Source organism: Colias croceus, chromosome 21 (assembly GCF_905220415.1).
Source record: "Colias croceus chromosome 21, ilColCroc2.1".
In the NCBI taxonomy this organism is placed as follows: domain Eukaryota; kingdom Metazoa; phylum Arthropoda; class Insecta; order Lepidoptera; family Pieridae; genus Colias; species Colias croceus.
In genome coordinates, this window is record NC_059557.1 from 8757948 (window position 1) to 8778227 (window position 20280).

Below are 20280 nucleotides of genomic sequence, written 5' to 3' on the forward strand. Positions count from 1 at the left end.
ACGAAAACATTTTTAGTGTAAGAAAGTTGGTATGAAATGAGCTATGAAAATCATATTTTATAAAAAACTAGTGGTCCGTCCCGGCTTCGCCCGTGGTACATATTTCGCAATAAAAGGTAGCCTATGTCCTTTCTAGGGTATCAAAATATCTCCATACCAAATCTCATGCATATTGGTTCAGTAGTTTAGGCGTGATTGAGTAATTACAGACAGACAGACAGATAGAGTTACTTTCGCATTTATAATATTAGTATGGATGAGGCCCAATCAAAGAATAGTGTACAGTTTGTATAATAGTGAGATGAATTAAAGAAAACAACGATAATATTAAATAATGGTTTTATTTTAGCAAAACAAAATCATACAGTATAATGAAAAAACCGGGTTGTAAGCAAAACACAGTGTTTTTTAAATATTTTATTTTGAGGATTTTAGTTTAAATTCAATGATTTTGATCTAAAGTCGAAATAAAATTAACCTAGAGATTCCTTCAAAAATCAAATTGTGCTAAACCAAACACCAAATTAACCCTACATACACAAGCAAATTATATACAAACTTAACATCTTACAAAACCATCAATTTTAGTGTACCTTATAGTTTAATATCACATTTTTATGAAGTGGCTTTATCAATTTTATTAACAACTAATTATTAGAATGGAAAATCAATTATCTACAGAACAGCGTAGAAGATAGTAATTATAAAGAAATAAACAGAAAAGAATAAAGATACTGAAAAAAAAATCAAAACAAAATCCTAAATATACATAAAGTACATTATAACTATTTTTTTTTTACAATTTATTCATTTGGCAGTGTACATTCCTACCGTATTGAAGCAATTTATTTTTATACAAAATCATAGCAACACTTAATTTATCAGTTATTTAAATCTACCTTAACAACAAAATATGTACAAAATACCTATTATATTGTGATCATATTTTTGTGTTTCTGTGATTAATGGTTACTATTGAAGTATACAAGTATATTCCTATAATTTTATAGTATAACAGAAAAAAAGTATTCTTTTTATAATTACAAATACAATTATCACTTTTTTATTTCTGTTATTGGATCATATTATGCTTGATAGACAAGCGAAATCCGACACTAACGAACTTATTATAGAGTTTATTTTATGAATTAAATCATATTTAAACAACATCTAGTTGAATCAGTCATATACTCATACAGTATTTAATTCACAACACATCCTTGTATTTCCCAACTTGCATTCACTTAACAATCACATAATAGAACACAATCCAGACAGTTCATTTCCCTTTTGCACTGGCGGCTGCCGTTTCAACTGTACACCTTCCAACTGGGGCTTCAATTTAAACTCTAGCTCTGGCTCTTCACCAGGGGGTAAAGGCTCATCATCAGCGCTAATGTCTTCGAGCATTTTATCATCTTGTGGGTTCACAAACGCTGGCACTTTGTTGATGTTGATGCGAATGCCTCCAAACGGCAAGCTGGGGGCTGGAGTGGCGTCCTCTAGCTGGACGTTGCCATCTATTGAGGATGTCACTGTGATTTGTGTGGTTTCGATCACGGGTGCAACTATTGACTCCACTTCCGCTGTTATTACTGGTTCATCATCTGAAAGATTTTAAGAAAAGATGGTAAGTATATACAATAACAAAAATGACCATGTTAAACATACAAAAAAAAAATATCATAAGTAAATTGTAAATGATGCAAATTAAAAACAACAAACAATCAATACTGTTTTTTTATTCGAAAAGAATTTTTTTTATCTTGCTCATGTAAACGCAAATTTACTGAAGTCAAATGGTCAAAATCCCACTTCAAAATAAAAATCTAAAAAAATTTTCATTACGTTTTTACTATAGAATCAAAATAATCACCTGGATCAACGGGTTCCTGCTTAATCTTGACCTTGGCAAAGTCGATAGCAGCCAGCTCGTCCCGTTTGGTCCTCTCTGCTTGGGTCTCATCATCAGTGTCTGCATCATCCTCCACGACCACCTGTTCCACCGGCTCCGCTTTGAGCACCACGTCGTCTTCATCACCGTCGTCTGCTTCGTCAATCTGGTGGGAAATATTACAAAATTATTATACTTATACACAAATTGATAACTTAAAGTTCGAGTTTTTTTTTATGAGCTAGTTGCAAAACACAAGAGTGTTGTTTAATACATGTTCTGTATTCAACACATAGTCGCGACAAAATTTTGGTAATTGTGTTAATCAAACGAAATAAACACAGTCTCAAATATCCTTTGGATATGAACAAGTATGAACAGAACAAATAATACAAAACAAATTTAACACACCTTCAAATTCTAAAAAACCTCTCTCTCAAAATTTAACGCGGAATCTATAAAACAGCATATTATTAAATACAATGCTTTTCAAAGAATCAAAATTTAAAACGGAAACACCATCATAATGTCAAAATAAGTTGAATAATAAATCCTACAAAAACCCGAATAAATAAATCATGTGTAATGAGAGTGTTTTTTTGAATAAATAAATAAATGTTTTAAAACTCTCCATACCTCTACAGGCTCCGATTCCACATCATTCTCTGGGTCGATCACCTCCACAACCGATTCATTGTCCGACTCATCGGCTTCCACGTCCCTGATCTCAATGGCTTCTTCATCTTTACTCTCCTCTGCAATGTCCACTGTGGATTCTTCCTTTGGAGCATCCTTTGTGAGTGACGCCTGGAAAGGAAAATCAACATTTTATTATTGTTGCTTCTTAATTGCAATTCAGTTTTAAAATAAAATCATCATCAAATCACTCATCACGCACCATACAAATAAATAACCGTTAAAACCACTAAAACACACTTTATAATCATCAAAACACGCACCTTATAATCATCGAAGCACGCACTCCATAATCATCGAAACACGCACCTTATAATCACCGAAACGAGCACCTTATAATCACCGAAACGAGCACCTTATAATCACCGAAACACGCACCTTATAATCATCGAAACAAGTACCTTATAATCACCAAAGCACGCATCTTATAATCATCGAAGCTCGCACCTTATAATCTTCAAAACACGCACATTTTTATCATCAAAATACGCATTCAATAACATCGAAACACGCACCTCATAATCACCGAAGCACGCAACTCAATCATAAAAACACGCACCTTATAATCATCGAAACACGCACCTTATAATCATCATGACACGCACCTAATAATCATCGAAACACGCACCATACACACATCCAATCACTAATCACGCACCTTATAATCGTCGAAGCAGGCCGGGTGGTAGTTCCGGCCTTCGTGCTGCAGCGAGTTGCGCAGGTGCCACTCCTCACGGTCCTCGTTGTAGAACTGGTCAAACGCATCACCGCACAGTGCGCAGTGCCGGCCGGCTGGAGGCCCCGCGGCCACGCTCGGGGCTTCGCCCGCCTCGAGGACCTCTTCGGCGGCTTCTTCCTCCGCGCCGCCCGTTTCAAACCAACTCTTTTCTGTGAATTTAACGTTAGGATTAAAGTACTGCTATTAAAACGAATAAATGTGAACAAATGTTTGTGATATTAGATACACTAGAAAATTAAAAAAAAAAAATTATTTGATAGACTTTGATTAGTCCGAGTTATAAAGCTCGATTTTAATGTTTATGTATATAGTAATTTTAGAAAATTTTAACTTTGTTAACCGTTAATCATAGTTGTACTGTATCTTTCAATAATATATAAACTTTTAAAATAAAATTAATTTTGTTGTTATTGGTGTCTCATTTTTACAAATAAATGGAACGAAATGAAAATCAATTTAAAAAAGGCAGTCAAACTAACCTCGCTCCTCCAAATCCTCGATCTCCTCATACTGCACCCAGTCAGACAGATCATAGTGCCAATGCCTGCTATGTGCCCGTCTCGCAGAGTCCCTTTCCCGTCTATTCTGTCGGAAGTGCCAGTCGAGGTGCTGGGAGTATCGCACCGTGTGTTCTGGGGGAAACCGGGCCCCGCAGCCGCTGCATTGCATACCGCCGTAGAGCTTTGCTACTATGGCTGGTTGTTTACTGAAATATGAATAAACAAATAAAATCTAGATAATGATTGAGAATAAAATGCTTGAAAAGATAATCCATACTAATATTATAAATGCGAAAGTAACTCTGTCTGTCTGTTACTGAATCACGCCTTAACTACCGAACCAATTTAAATGAAATTTGGTATAGAGATATTTTGATACCCGAGAAAGGACATAGTCTACTTTTTACCCCGGGAAATAGGATAAGTTTTATCCCGGAAATCCCACGGGAACGGGAACTATGCGGGTTTTTCTTTGACTGTGCGGGCGAAGCTGCGGGTGGAAAGCTAGTTGATTATATAAATCCTAGAAGCCTGAAATCTAGACGAATTTATTCTGGTCAAACACAATCAAATAATTTTATCAGAACGTACCTACCACTAAATCATGGTTATTAGTAGAATTAAAATGATTCAAAAGTTAAAAACAAAAGAGTATGATAATATCAAGAAAAAGATATCAAATATTCGATATCAGACATAATACAATGTTTAGCCAAACAATCATTTATTATTTTCTCAAAAATACTGTTTTTCGTATATAATTTCCGCTACAGCATTAACCTTTTAACCGCCTACGTCGGATTAATCCGACAAATATTTTCGGGCCCATTTCGCCAGAGTCGTATATTTACGACCAAAATATCACTGCTCGTTTAATCAGCTTTTTTATTTAATTACGCTGCATTCTGTCAAAAATATGTTTATATTAGGCAAATAGTTAACTAAGTAATCATTTACAGTTTAATACACTTTAGTCTCTTAATTAGAAGTCCTAAAAATAATGTCCAAAGTTAGATGAATTACTAGCATTATTTTTAGAAAATTGTATTGATGTGCAACGCCCATGACGACAAAATCCGACATGAGTGACGGGACATATGCCAAGATTTTTCGATACAAAAATAAACATAAATCAAAATATTTCTCGTTATACTGACTAATTAACTTTAAAACAAATACAGCAATTGTTATTAAAACATTTGTTTACAAATATTTGTGAGTATTTCATTTAATTCCTTTAAAATTAAGTAAATTTACATATGAAATGTCAGCGATTCAATTGATGGTGCCCATCCCTAGCCTACATGTTCCGAAACTTACTTTGTTAGTGCGCCCTGCGCTACTGTCGGATAAAGACGACCGCTTCTTACGTCATAAACGAGTGCCGACTTCTGGAATTTTCCATCAGTGTTGTGCTTGTGCATGAAGTTTTACGTTCGTATGTCGATAAATGTACATGATAGAAATGTATCATGACGACTACTGAAGAGTTAATACGAATTCTAGAAGGCGATGAAAATAATTAATAAATCGTTCAAATTTTTAAACACTTTGTTTTACTGACTTGCGAAAAATGTCGAATAATTTCGTAAGGTACCTAAGTAGTATTCAAGTAGGTAGGTACCTATATCTCCACCAAGCTAAGTTTACACCTCGCTGGAATGCGGCATGTACCCGTATAATATAATGTTAAAAACAACAAATGCAAAGTAAAATCTAACAAACATTTGTTTACTTTTAGTCATAGCGAATCATTTTTTACAGCCCGTACCTACCTAAGTCTCAGTGTGACGTAAACGACGCGAGGTGCAAACTTAGCTTGGTGAGATGTAGTTGTTAGTTAACCACGCTCGCAAATGCAAATGTCGTTATTAAAACGAAATATCGACATCACAATGTTAAGTATCGCACATCCCTCTTTCTTTTCGGTATTTAATTTTCGATTCACTGTGCCGGGCCCTAGGGACACGCCAACTGTTCTGAAGTCGGGCGGTTAAAAGGTTAATAGACAAAAATATACTTACACTCGTAGCGTCTCCGGCTTCAACAGATCCACCTTATGTACCACACTTTTGTCTTCCTTCTGCTTCTGCTTAACGTCTTCCTTAACATCTTTCACTTCAGGCTTTTGCTCATTGATCACAGACACGATACCAGAAGCAACAAGCTTCGCGAATAAATCGTTTACATTTATATTCCCTAATACTGGCATGGGATTGGGCTTCTCTTCTGCAGGCGTTTCTAAGCCGGGTATTTTATCTGGTTCCACGAATAATGGTTCAGCCGAACTGTACTCTGAGCTCGCGGCCGGCGCCATGCTGGTTGGCATCAAGCTTGCTAGCATGTCGAGACCTAGAAAAAATGGACGATAGATTATACAAAGTTTTACTGATTTTACTGAGGAATAAAAATCTAATTTTCGGGAAACTTTATTTTTATTAAATATAATAAATCTCACGAGGAACGGCATAATTAATGATTGTTTAAATCAAATTAATCTAATATATATGTATAAATTTATAGAGTTAAATGGATATAGAAATATTTAATGAATAGCTTACCTTTATTTTCATTATCAGGGCTAGGCGACTTCTGAGGCCTATCCTGTGGCTGTAAATCAGTTTCCATAGGTACTTCATTATTTTCCACAATCGCTTTTGGCACTGAAGAAACTTTACCCTCCATATTTGCAATCTCTACTTGTCCTGGCTTAATATATTTAGGCAAAGCAGAGAACCTAACAAAGTATTTCTCTCCATTAATCAGTATGGGCTTAGGAAGATCTCCAAACTCAACTTTGAAAGGTTGCTCATTGATAAGTACAGTCTGCAACGCATCTACGAAACGTATCGTAAAGTATTGTCCGTTCACTTGGAACTTTTGTACTTTGGCATCTAAATAAACAGGACACACGGTTGTTGCGTTTACAATAAGATTTATTTTACCAGCTACGAGATCGGTTCTCTTCGCTTTACCTATATCTACTTGCGGGAGTGGTCCTTCTAAATGTACCAGATGCGGTTTTCCATCAATTATGACACCAACTGGCTGACCACCAAAGAAACATTCGTACCATCTTCCATTTATGTACAACTCCCTTGTGGGAGCGCCAAATCTGATATCAAATACTTGTTCATCAATTTCCACTTGTTTATAGCCTTCCGTAAATGATAGAACTACAGAATCTTTATTATCAAATGTGACGCGTCGACAACCCGGTAAGAATTTGATCTCGCGCGGATCATCCCAGTCGAGCATAATCACTGCCGTCTCACCGTAGAACCTTATTTCTCTAGGAATACCATCAATTTGAATAGTTTTAACTGGATCTTGATCTATGTACTCGATAATTCTATAGTCAGTCTGTGGGATTTCATAACCAGGCAGACCAAGGGGTGGTGGGGTCGATGATCTCTCGTAAGGTGTGAGAGGCGATTCCCCTTGGCACATGCCTAGTTTTGGCGTTGGAAGTGGAGGAGGCATTGGCATTCTTGGATCGAAAGGTGGCCGTGGCATTCTCTTATCGAATTTACCGCGGAAGAACGGAGGAATTGGTCCTCTGAACCTTCTAGGCCCGAACTCATCCATTCTTGGTCGCGGACCTCTCCACATGGGAAACGGTCCCATATTAGGATACATCGGCATCATTGGAGGCATCGGAAGTAATGTTTTCCTCTCGCCGTCTATTTCCTCGTGGTGGTTGTTAACTCTCATATCGGAATCTTGGTTGTGCATATTATCTTCTGGCGCCGAGTCGGCATAAGCAGATGGCGTGATTCTTTCATCGATATCTCCAAACCTATTCCGCTCTGAGGGAGACGATTTAGGAGAGGGAACTTTAAGATTTTCTTCTTGTATATGGGCCTTTAATTTACGTTTAGATATTTCAAGCGATTCACGTTGTTTTGCCTCCTTCAATTTCAACTTCTCGTTAAGTTGCAACACTTGATACATTAATGTATTATATTGATTTTTGTCGAGCTGACCATCATTATATTGTTCTTTTGCTTGACTCATGATTATTGAAATAGTCTTTTTGTGATCTTCAGCGTCGAAATCATCACCACTTTCCGCTCTAGCCTCATTTTCGTCAGTACTGATTGTACGACGTCTTTCTTTTTCAATACCTAGAACAAATACAAATTATTATCACAATTATCATCAGAAAAGTTAAAGCATATCATTTATTAAACGACATAAAAAATACATACTTGGAGATTTGGTAAATAGGAGCGGTCTTCCTAATCGATCCTTGCTCCTAGTTGCCTCTGCTAGCTTAGCTCTAACAAGATCTAACTGTGACGGTGTCTTTTTAATAGATTCCTTCTCTTTAACTTCATTCCAATCCTTTTTAGGAGAACCAACAGGAGTAGATTCTTTGTAATCATCATCTTCATCCATTTTGTCATTTGGCACATTATTTACTACAGGAGCTGGTTGGGGACCATTTAATTCTTCTACTTGAGGTAGTTGTCGCAAATCTACGTCTTCGTTACCAAACAAGCTGAAATTAATAATAATATAATTTAATTCATACCAGAAACATATTTCAATACTACTTGACTTTGCCTCTTATAACTGAGAAAATATTGAAGTCACTTTACATAAATGTAAAAGGAATCATGATACTTACATATCAAACCTATCAAGCTTATTTTTCTTTACTTTGCCCTCTAGCGTTTCAGTAGACGGCCGTTTCTGACCGATAGGCGCCGCCTGTTCCGCTATAACGGGATGCAAAACACGCAAGTCTACATCCTTATTTTCCAGAATAACCTCCGGTAAATCTGAAAACACGTCTATATTTAATGCAGTTAATTTCAAGGCGGAATGTACTCCAACCCTTACGTTTACCTTCATACCAGATCCAAGTTCGCAGAAGCAAGATGAATACCAGTGCTTCGTTCAATTTTAATTATCAATAATGATTTTCGGTCCAGTGAGCTGACTTTTGGTCATAAATAAACTAAGTGTATGAACTAAATAATATATATAAGTCTTTTTATTCATTGAAATCATAATCACATGAGATTACAGTGATAATTATAATAATGATTTTCATATAAAATAAAAGTTGAAAAAATATCACACAATACAAAACAAATTGTTCAATAATGTTGAAATGATTCCAGAGAAATGTACACCACATTTCTACACATAGTTAAAATGCTATCTAATTAGTATAAAATTCTTGACTGTAATTTTTTCACTAATAATACATACTTACAGTAAGCCTGACCGATATTTTTAGGTAGAAATTGGGGATAGAAAATACAAAAGTTTTCAATAAAAATAATTTAGTGTGTCATTGGGTTGACCAAATAGTATAAAAAATTTGAAAATACTATTTGGTGGTGTGTTTTCGAAATGTTGAAAAAAAAAAATACCGGCCGAATTGATAACCTCCTCCTTTTTTTTGAAGTCGGTAAAAAAAAACTCTAAAATGGATACAGAAATGGCACATTAAATGGCTGTGCTACATTTGTTTCATCTTTATAAATGCAACACTTATCCTAAAATAATGTACCTACGTTTAGAAAATATATCTCATAAATAATTAATCATTCGTGAAGGGAATTGTGTGTATTAAATTTATATAATATATAAATTATCATCTTATTATCTTATATAATATATAAATTATCATATTATGATAACAAAAAAATAATATTTCAAAGGATAACTTAACTAGATCACAGACTTTCTGTATAGAATTAATTTATTTTTCCATAAGAACATAAATAGATGACTGTCTTTTTTCAATTGATATCGGATCGTTAACAAACAGATATCTGTACATATAATTTTTTCCGATGAATGTTAGCATGGTCCTCCGTACCTACTTGCGAAGTTTAAACTGGTTGGTAGATAAACTATTTGTATAAGAAGAAATGAAAAGAAACAGAAAAAACGTAAAAAAATCTTCGTGCGTGCGTCCTTCATTCTTGAAAAGATTAGGTTGTAGAGGAGATGGTGCATATGATAAGTCTTACGAGGTTGGAAGAATATGAAAATAAATTTTATAATTATTCTCGGGTGAAACTCTGAAAGAGATAATACTTCCGGCAGCGTCAACAATCAATATATACTAATAAACTGCGCTGGTGTATCTGATGTAAATGGTTTACCGGAATGCATGTAGACATTCATTACAAACCCACAAAAAACACGCTCCGTTATCCATTGAAAAAGGCGAACGTCTCCAAACACTATAATAAACGTGACATCCAATTTAGATGAACACTTCCCTAAATTAAGCACGGAAAATTGTTATCATAATGTCCACTTGTTGTTGTGATGTACAATAAGTTCTTTGGTTCGTTATTTTGATCTTGTAAAGATGTTTATAGAAAAGTAAATAGATGCTTTTAAACGTGAAAAAACATATAATTAATTGTCAATCATGGAAATTAATTCGATTTAAGTGGTATTCAAAAATGTAGTAATGGATCAATATTTAAATTAACCCTGGAGATATTTGCAGCTATCTTCACTTACATTACCAATGAATACACACAGCATATTGGCAGTAGATCCTCCGATGTGATTCCAGTCTTTTTATGATTTTATTGTTAATAATTCTTTCGCTCGAAAACCACTACTTGTGTAGTGGGTTGTCTTCAAAGATTTGTTGTGTTTATTCTCCAAGAAAGGTCATTATTGAAGATGTATCGTAAAAACAAAAATGTGTAATGATTTTTCAATTTTATCATTTTTGAAAGGAATAAAACGCGTTTGCGCGTAAAACTTGGATATATGTATGTGTTTTCAGTGTAAATGTTGTGTCAGCTCACTGGGTGTTTTTGTAAGGTGAAGTGATTTATGTAAAATTTATATACTGTTACATTAATAGGGTTTAATTAAGGTTATGTTAATTTTTTTTCACTTGGCGTTCATGACCTTAAAAATAAAGGGTACAGAATCCTACACATGTCAATATGAATACTCATAGACTTGAAAAATGTTTTATTTCCACACAGTGCTGGCTTACAACCTAATATCACAGTTCGACTAGAATTCGTCTTTTTATCTAACCTCGCATTCTAAAGAGGGAAATCTTACTTGTAGATTCTTCTGGAACTTTCTTCTCGGGGACTTTTTCCTCGGGCCTTTCGGGACTTTCGGATTTCTCTTTATTTCGTCGCATGTAGCGCTCCTTGTGGTAATTCTTGAGCTCTTTGAAAGCGACAACCTCCGGTTCCGCCGGTTTCTCGTCAACTTCCATTCTCTCTTTGAGCTTTAATTTCTTGTCTTTATTCTTCGGTTTCTTTTCGGGTGAGCTCGAGCTGCTGTCCTTAGAGCTGTCTCGACTCTCCTTTCGCTTCTTTTTCTCGCGCGACCCGTCCTTCTTTCTTTTAATCGGCGTCGGTGGATCCGTTTTAGGTTCGGTTCTACTAATTTTCGGGATCGGGGGCAGTTTGTTGATTTTCTTCGGGTCGGACACGTGTTCGAGGTATGCTTCGACCGGTTTGTCTTTGTGTTCCTTCTCGATTTTTTTGGGTCGGCGTTCCCTCCTTTCAAGGCGAGGGTCTCGGCGGCGGGGTTCGCGTATATCGTTGGGCACGTCGATGGTGATGACGTTTTTGCGTTTGGTGACGCGCTCGAGCGGCTTGATGTCGAACACGTTGGGCGCGATGGGGGGCGGCGCGGGGGCGTGGGGCGCGAGGGCGAGGGGCGCGGGGGCGACGGGCGCCAGGGCGGGCGGGGGCGCGGGGCGACGCGCGAGGCGCGGGTCGCGGCGTGCGGCGGCCAGCGCTCCGCTGACGGGCGCGATACGACCCGCTCCGCTCGTTTTGTTCACGGGCTGCGGAACATAACTTATATTGAAACACTAATTTCGAAGAATACATTTCAGACAACTTTATTTATATGTGGAGAGTGCTTTAATGATACACTCACTACAAAACTAATGATATTAGAGTTATGAAATATTACAAATTCAACAAATTTTTATACAATTGTTGAATTTGCTGTTTTCGTTATAAACCTACAAAAGAGCAAAAAACTTCATCCTTGCGGTAAGTGTTGTAATTAAACGATAAGATAACAAATAATATAGTTATGTACTAACATATAAAATGCTGACTGATTTACATTCTAAATTTAAAGATCTGCAATAAAATTAAATAGATAAAAAATAACTCACCGGCCCCAATCTCTGTTTGACGGACACGGCAGGTGCGAGTTCCATGGGCGGAGCGACCACCGGGTTCACCATCGCCACCGGCATCGCGCTTGCCACCGGACCCAACTGTAGACAAAACATAATTGATTAAATAATTAGATAATTTATAAATAAATAAAAATTAACACTTCTAACACAACCTAAAAATTAGTACCTACATAAGTGCTGATTTACATAGGGTCAGTAGACAAGTTAACTGTTTACATAGACTTCAAGCCTCTGTACTGACTTCAAATCTGTTTACACAGGGTTTTTTTTCGGGTCAGCACTGATTTGTTTAAAACATGTTTAAAAACTTAATGTGGATCGTCGCTTCTACAACTACGGAAGAGAATCGACAAGAAACTCGATGGTTTTGTTTACATTGACATAAACAAATAACCAACCAAAAACGCGTTAAAAACTAGAAAATACTATATTTTCTAAAAAAAAGTCTTTACCCTATATTGTAGTCATATCTTTTGTATTACGACAATAATAATAATCATCATGCACTTTCTTCATGATAATACATAATTCTTGTACTAAAATAGGTTAACGAGGAGCGAAGAGACGATTTTCGTAAGATTTTTGTTCTAAAATACCGCACGAGCCGAGCGATTGCCAGAATCGAATTTAGGGCAATTCCCACTCAAACATTTACTAATAAGGATCCAAAAAGAAACTAAGATAAATTAAATTTTAATCTCAACTTTTTGTAACAATGGCATTAACTTATAAGTTATAACTAACTAGGTTTCCGCCCGCGGCTTCGCCCGCGCAGTCAAAGAAAAACCCGCATAGTTCCCGTTCCCGTGAGATTTCCGGGATTGCGTTATTTTCCCGGGATAAAAAGTAGCTTATGTCCTTTCTCGGGTATCAAAATATCTCCATACCAAATTTCATGAAAATTGGTTCAGTAGTTTAGGCGTGATTGAGTAACAGAGAGACAGACAGAGTTACTTTCGCATTTATAATAGTAATATTAGTATGGATAGTATGGATGAATAGGTGCGTTAATGAAAAACGAGTTTTAACTGTAACATATGTAAACTACTTGTATCAAAACTTTTCTTCTGGATAGGAAATTTAGGCTTTTTATTTAATATATTATGTAATATTAATGACATCTAAATTAATTTAAATTTTTGAGGAAACAAGAAGAATCTATACATCTTTATCTACTAGCAAGATAACCATCATCGTCTTGTGTATATGTAATCAGCTTACATCAAAAATTAGATTTTATTCGTCTAGCTGGTTCAATGTAGGGTAGAATACAGTCTAATTAAAATTAAGGATGAGTGCCTCTGATTGATTGAGGTATGTACATTGTACAATGTATAATGTAATGAAATAACAAAACAATATAGGTACATTTTACTACATGTATAAAGTACTCTGTGTAAACTGTAAACAATTTATGGATGCTGATAAACATATAATATGAGCAGTTGGTGTTAAGGAAAATTATAAATAGATTCAATAATTTGCTGAGAATCTCTTGAGGAAATGTTTATAAACTCTCATACATCCTACAGTAAGTTAGTTAAAAGTATTAACTAATATTATGTATTATGTAAAACTAGTATAACTTTGTGTAACCTAGTATCAAAATATCAATCAAAATATTTTTCTATTGTAATTGAAAAGAGATAAATTTCTAACTTTATCTTTGTAGGAGATCTTTACTGATACAATGATTAAAATTCATCCACTCACAGAAAGCTACATGTTTAAGATGGCATAGGCTATATTTTATTCCGGTTTATACAGGACAAGCCAGAGCAAGTGTCTTATAGTGAACAGATTAGAAACACAGATATCAGATTAAACCAACCAATCTAGCAGCAGAATCACTTACATCCACTAAACTGTACAAAATACACTCATGATAAGCCACTAACCTTTTTAGCAGTCTTTTCAGCCATCTGGAGCTGTCGCCTGGTCTGCTCCAGCTCCATTTCCACCTTCTTCCGCTGCAGCATCAGCAGCTCTTGTTCTTTCTTGGCGAGGATCGAGCGCATGTGCTCCTCTTCCTCGGTTAATGTGGACGAACTAGGTGCTGGTGTGGTCTGCGGAGAAATGGACTATTAAATATTCGACTGGGTTGCAACTATCATAAAATTGACTTTCTGAATAGATTTAGTAAGAGCTTTCGTAATTAACTAGTTAACTTATATTTTCAATCAACGGAAACATTGCTTAATGATTACATTACAATTTTCTGAATATTGTAAATTGCTTGTTTGAACTGTGGTGTGTTAAAATCATTACAGAAAGTGTAAAAGAAATATAAGTAGATTTGTGCAAACCAATTTAAAAATGTTATGTAATATAGTAAAGTACATTACTAGATACATTTATAGTAGTTATATTAGATAAGCTGTGACTAAATTATACATACGTGGATAATAGCAATAAAAGTGCACAAGAGAAATTAGCTGTTTTCTAACTAGCGATGAAATTATGCAACAATTTTGGTTAAAATTAAAAGGGTATTAAATTCCAATTAAAAACTGCTGAATGCACGAGAATGATACACGAAAATTACATCAAACATAATCAACTAAAAAAACACCTTTTTCAGAAAATTTGGATTTACATGGATGTTTGACTGGTGAGGTTGGGCCTGGATTGGCCAGGCCGGGTCGATCAGGTTAACTTTCACATCCAGCTGGTACAACTTTGTGGACGGAAACACTTCATGCCACGTCTCCCGCAGCTTGAACATCTGCGACCTAATCTTCTCATCCACCTGTAATTGTAAACGCTCAAGTCATAACAAAATAGTTCAATAGAAATATAAGATTTAATTCACAGATAATGTAAACGAAACAATATTCACCTGTTTGAAGGTCTTTGTGAACATATTGACGATACTCTGCGAGAACTTCTGTGTGTATGCGCCACCAACATTCTTGATAATGGAATCAACTAAATACAGAACTGGCAGCTTGATGTCAGGGTGAACCTGTGCGGAGGAAACATACTGTCTAGTCCCAATCCCCTCATCTGAACAAGGCTTTCTCTAGTTCAGAACTCTCATTCATAAGTTCATAAAACCCCGTAAAATAAGTGGTGTGGGTAAGAATAAGACAAGATTTTGTTCAGCAAAACCCGTTTAATTTAATCCTCAATGAAAATAAATTAGAAGTCAGTTTCAAAAACTCTTTATTTCTCAACAACATGTTGTTACAACTGGAAAAGAAATGTTAATTACATACCAATGTAGGCTCGCATTCTCTACACTAGTGATGTGCTTTATACAGGCATCCCCATTGATTTTAATCATATACCAATTAAGTGGTAACAAAATATTAAAAAAAATACATAATGAATTAATCATCAAACTAAAAAAAGAAAGTTCTTCCAGCTTGATCATTTTATAAAGAAATTGTTTTTTTTCACAGTATTTTATGGTTACTTGTTCTACTAATAGCAACTGACACAGTGGGTAATTTTATAACAAAAATAGTCCAATGTCAATTATAAATAGACTTCCTGCATTTATACAGCTGGTACTACACAATTAAATGTATTAGTTGGAACATTAAATGTTTAACAAATATTTTTGGTTTGAGAAATAGAAACACGAATGAATGCGTTATCTAATCAATGACACAATATTGCGTAGTGAAATCTAGAGCTCAGGGGATACCTGTTTGACGACATTAAGGAGTTTGTGGTGTGAATGTCGAATTAATCACTGTTAACACAAAAAACGCAGCCAAACGTGCGTCATCATTTTGAACCACTTTCACGGAAATTCACGTGATACCGTGGTATGTCGACGCCCGCCGTACGCATTATTAAAAATATGAATTCACCTTCTCCAAATGCTTCTCCACCGTATCAACGATAACCCCTGCATGCTCGATGTTCTCTTCTGCGAGTATCGTGAGCATATTTATCAGCGGCTTGCTGTTCACCGTCAAATCGGCCAAACTCGAAGCATATTCTTCTGCAATTTCCTTTTCTTTCGACATGTTGAAGATTTTCAATAATCACCATAACAGGCACAATCCACTGATGAACATCACTACAAAAATAAAAATTATAAGTTGTAACGTGGCTTCACATTAAAAATGGCGTTAGAAGAAGAAACACGTATAAAATTTAACTTACGTTATCACAGATAACGACGTGTTGATACTCAAGCTGGTAATAGTTACACAATTCGTGATTATATCACGTATGAAGAAAAGTACACATTTCACTATACATTATCACGTAGAGAACTTATTTTGAACAAATTTTCTAAGATCGCTCTTTCAGTCCATCCAAGCAAAGCAAACTCTTCGTGAATTTGTGAAATCAAAATGGCGTCGCAACTCGTTTGTGATTGTGACAGCTATAGTCTATGAATGGAACAATAGGTCTATTATCTATTACAGACTTCTTCTTCTTCTTTTTACAAATGGCAAAATATTACAGACTTAAAAACGAGCTTAGGGCGTATTCAGAAAGAAAGCTTGAAACTTATAAGCGCTTATCGGCGCTTATCAATGCTCAAACCAGCTTGTCAAAACCAGCATTGACAAGCTTGTCAAAACCAGCATTGACAAGCACCGATAAGCGCTTAAAAGTTTCAAGCTTTCTTTCTGAATACACCCTTATAAAGGTTGAAAACTTGTTGAAAGATAGAAAAACCTTGGAGCCAGCGCGCACGAGCAACTTTTTCTCCGCAACTATTTTGTCTCTCCCACCCGCTCCCATCCATGGGCTAGTATGCAAGTGCGCGCACGTAGCGTCGCAACTCCCCATACAATTGATGGGAGAAGCAAAATAGTTGCGGAGACAAAGTTGCTGGTGTGCACTAGCTCTTGCATTTGGGGTTGCGTTTTTTAGTGGACGCAGTTTAATTTTTTTGATGTGGCCCCCCCTCACTCACTCACTTCCTGAGCGCTGTAAAAACCTTAGCCTAGACCTTAGCTATTGAGGTAATGAAAAAATGTTGCAAATAAAAGTTGTTTTTCGAAAAACAATCTACAAAAATGGGCTTATATCATTTCTTCGTAAAATGATAAAAGAAAGTTTTATTGAAAAATATAAATGGCTCTAATTTCTGAACATTTTCGCTTATAACTTTTTTATTTATAGTTCTACGACAAAAAGTTACTGAACCAAAGTTGTAGAGAATTTAATTTTCAACAAATAATGTTTATATTGTTTTTTATCAGATAAATAGTTTAAGAGATATATCGTTAAAACCATTTCAACCGCTATTTTCAAGATGGTGGCCGTGGGACAAGGGTGGCGACCACACAAACTTGGTTTTAGCTTCACAGAGAACCCCCCTACACATAAAAAAAAAAAATTGTGTCCGCTAAAATACGCACGGTTAGGCGTAGCAAGTCGAGGGGACTACTGAAAATCGGCGCCTCTCCTCTAATACGGAGAGGCAAATGCTGAGTAGTCCACCTAATCACGAATACGATATTAAGATATTTTTGAATGTGTTTACTGTATTTTAAGATTTTTTTTTTCCATGTAAAGTGTTTAGTTATAAGTCAAAAATTTGTAAAAGTATTTGTGATTAAACGTATTTTCTTTCTTTCTTTCTTTCTTTCTAATGACCCGAAATTTTGTGTCAGTATCTCCCGGCCTAAGACTGCGCGCCATGACGCAAAAAATGGTTCAAGCGAGAGCGTTCCTGTCCCCTATTTGTCTGTTTCTAATTAAATAGAAATGGCTTAGCAAAATAATGGGACAAATTGCTCGAGAGCAAGCGAGTAAAATATGTGCAGTACATTTAATTTTGTATGCAAATATAAATAACTACTATAATACTACTAAAAACATAGAGTACACAGTATATTATTTTACTCTATACGTGTTTAAAACACTGTTATAATTTTCATACATAGCTGAATAATGCAAATTTTTTTATTAAATATGCTCCGGGGCCCAGGCTATATAACTTTTTTAAGGCTTTAGACGAAAACGGTTTTTTCGTACCGTTACGCCCAACCAAGAAGCTCATATCTAATACCTAAGAGCAATAAACCTATAGAGTTCTTATATTGAGATTTGAGACAGAACAAAATACATATTTTCTAATCTACTTACTCTTAGTCAATAACAGCATAAGCCAGATTGAGATAGCGATAGAGTATCTGCACTGTCTTCAAACGTAGCGCGCCGGCAGTCAGTTTGTTTTCCAACCAGCTGGTGGGCTCAGTGCGTCAAGTGTTTATAACGAAATATTTAGAAAATATAAAGTGTACAGTGTTTCTTTTTATTTGTCAGTGTGCTAAAATAACTATTGTATGTTTAGCGAACGGCTATCACTAGTCGAATGGGAGTTTTGGATAAAAACAATGTAAAAATATCTTTCCATCGGTAAGTGATTTTCAGCAAATTGATAAATATTTATGTTTTAAACCTATTTGAAGGTTTTATCAAGCGCTTTTTTGTAACTTTATGTTGTAACTGTAACATTTACCCACTTTATGGGGTTGTGGAATATAAAATAATGAAATAATTTTTTAAAAATGTCACAATAATATCACGTTTGGCATTTTGTTTACCACCGTAGTGATGTAACACATCTAGCGTATATTGTCGATTTATGACAAAAAATCTATTTCATATTAACGTTGATTTATTTATTTTGTTTCTTATATCAGATTTATATGTAGTTGTTGTTGCAAATAATAGATGTAAATTTTTTACCGCAGGAAAATAAAACATACCACGTGGTTGTTTTATTTGCCTTATGTGTTTTAGTTTTTGTTTGTTGTTTATTAATTTCTCTTTCAGATTATTAATAAATTCATTTTGTTTTAGATTTCCAGAGCTAAATAAAAAATGGGTATAAAACATGAGACATGAGTTGATTGGACGCCGCCACAATTTGCTATATTGTGTTCACTGCATTTCGAGCCTGCGTGTTATCAAGATGGATACTCTAGAAGAATTGTGCAATCTTACGCTTACGTTTTTTTTGTTCCTGTAGATAATAAATACATTTGATTAAAGAGAGTAATTTTTATTTTGAAATTTTTTACACATAAGTTACTTTAAATGTGTAACTATGTGAAAATTAAACGGTTGAATAAATGACAGTTCTCATAGATGAGAAACTACTACATACTTGATATACATGCGTTTTCAAAGAAAAACCCGCATAGTTCCCATTCCTGTGGGATTTACGGGATCAAAAGTAATTTTTCCAAATTTCATTGTAATCGGTTTAGTAGTATTCGCGTGAAAGAGTAACAAACATCCATCCTCACAAACTTTCGCTTTATAAGTAGGATGTTAGGAAAATGTTTTCATTAAGACTGTCCTTTTATTAACTTGTTAAAATGCTGCATGATTCCTTCATGCTGACTGTGCCTTTCTCCTCACTCCTTTAGCTTTATCATCATTTCCTTCTATATCCGCTCAGTTGCTTACGCGCAAAAAAAAAAGGGTCTCGATTGCTTCGACTTTTGACCGAATCTGGGAATACGACGCGCCGTAATAAAACTTTGATTGTGACTCGCTCTTGAGGCTCACTTGAAATGTTTTAACTGTTCTGAATAGCCAATAAAACAAGCTTAAACACTGTTTGTTTTTTTTATAGATCTTGTTTCCGTATTTTTCAATGTACCTTGCAACTTTTAACTACCCAAAATATTAGCTACTTGTATGGAAAAATGCGTTTTACTAAAAATTTAGATCGACAAGAGCATTGTTTCTTATTTTATTCATAAAGTAGATTAATTACTAGACACATTTAATCACACATGGATATATTTTATGTGGAATTAAATGTTTAAAACATAAAGGGAACGCTCACTTAGCACAACACAAAATGGCGACGTCAAGCTTTATTTCGTCTCGTGTAATAAGAATTAGTTTTATTATGTTGCCAACTTGTATTTAAAGGTCGGATAATCTATTAGTCTATGGTTTAAAAACGTTTCACGAGGACTTTATGGACTACAAAATAAGGTTTAAAGTCGTTTTATAAAAACTGGTCGTTGGTAACGATCATAACCAGAAGCAATCAAGGGAATTCTGTTTTGGTAATTATCCTTACCAAAAGCAATTGAGCGGTTATTTTAAATTACATTTCAAGTTTTAAAATTTCTTTTATAGTATACTAGCTTTCCGCCCGCGTTTTTAAAGAAAATCCTGCACAGTTCCCGTTCACGTGAGATTTCCGGGATAAAACCTAACCTATGTGTGTATGTACAAAATTTCATTGTAATCGGTTCCGCAGTGAAAGAGTAACATCCATTCTCGCATAATTTCGCATTTATTATATACGTAGGATTAAACAAATAATGTATTC

The 20280-nt window shown here is 35.3% G+C and overlaps 1 protein-coding gene across 2 annotated transcripts; it reads right to left on the minus strand.

Annotated features, from left to right (window-relative positions):
- Nucleotides 1–325: 325 nt before the first annotated feature.
- Nucleotides 326–16331, minus strand: LOC123701233 (pre-mRNA cleavage complex 2 protein Pcf11). Of its 2 annotated transcripts, none has more exons than XM_045648636.1 (16): nucleotides 16122–16331; nucleotides 15824–16035; nucleotides 14842–14967; nucleotides 14599–14751; nucleotides 13901–14068; nucleotides 11976–12080; nucleotides 10892–11633; nucleotides 8463–8616; nucleotides 8041–8333; nucleotides 6391–7956; nucleotides 5854–6181; nucleotides 3809–4035; nucleotides 3249–3478; nucleotides 2531–2701; nucleotides 1877–2060; nucleotides 326–1607 (listed from the first exon to the last, which is right to left on the minus strand). In XM_045648636.1, the coding sequence occupies exons 2-16, from the start codon at nucleotides 15980–15982 to the stop codon at nucleotides 1252–1254; spliced, it is 4962 nt and encodes a 1653-aa protein (XP_045504592.1). In that variant the 5' UTR covers nucleotides 15983–16035; nucleotides 16122–16331; the 3' UTR covers nucleotides 326–1251. The 2 variants fall into 2 exon arrangements, with proteins under 2 accessions (XP_045504592.1, XP_045504591.1); XM_045648635.1 differs by having other exon boundaries at nucleotides 14575–14751.
- Between the last annotated feature and the right edge of the window lie 3949 nt (nucleotides 16332–20280).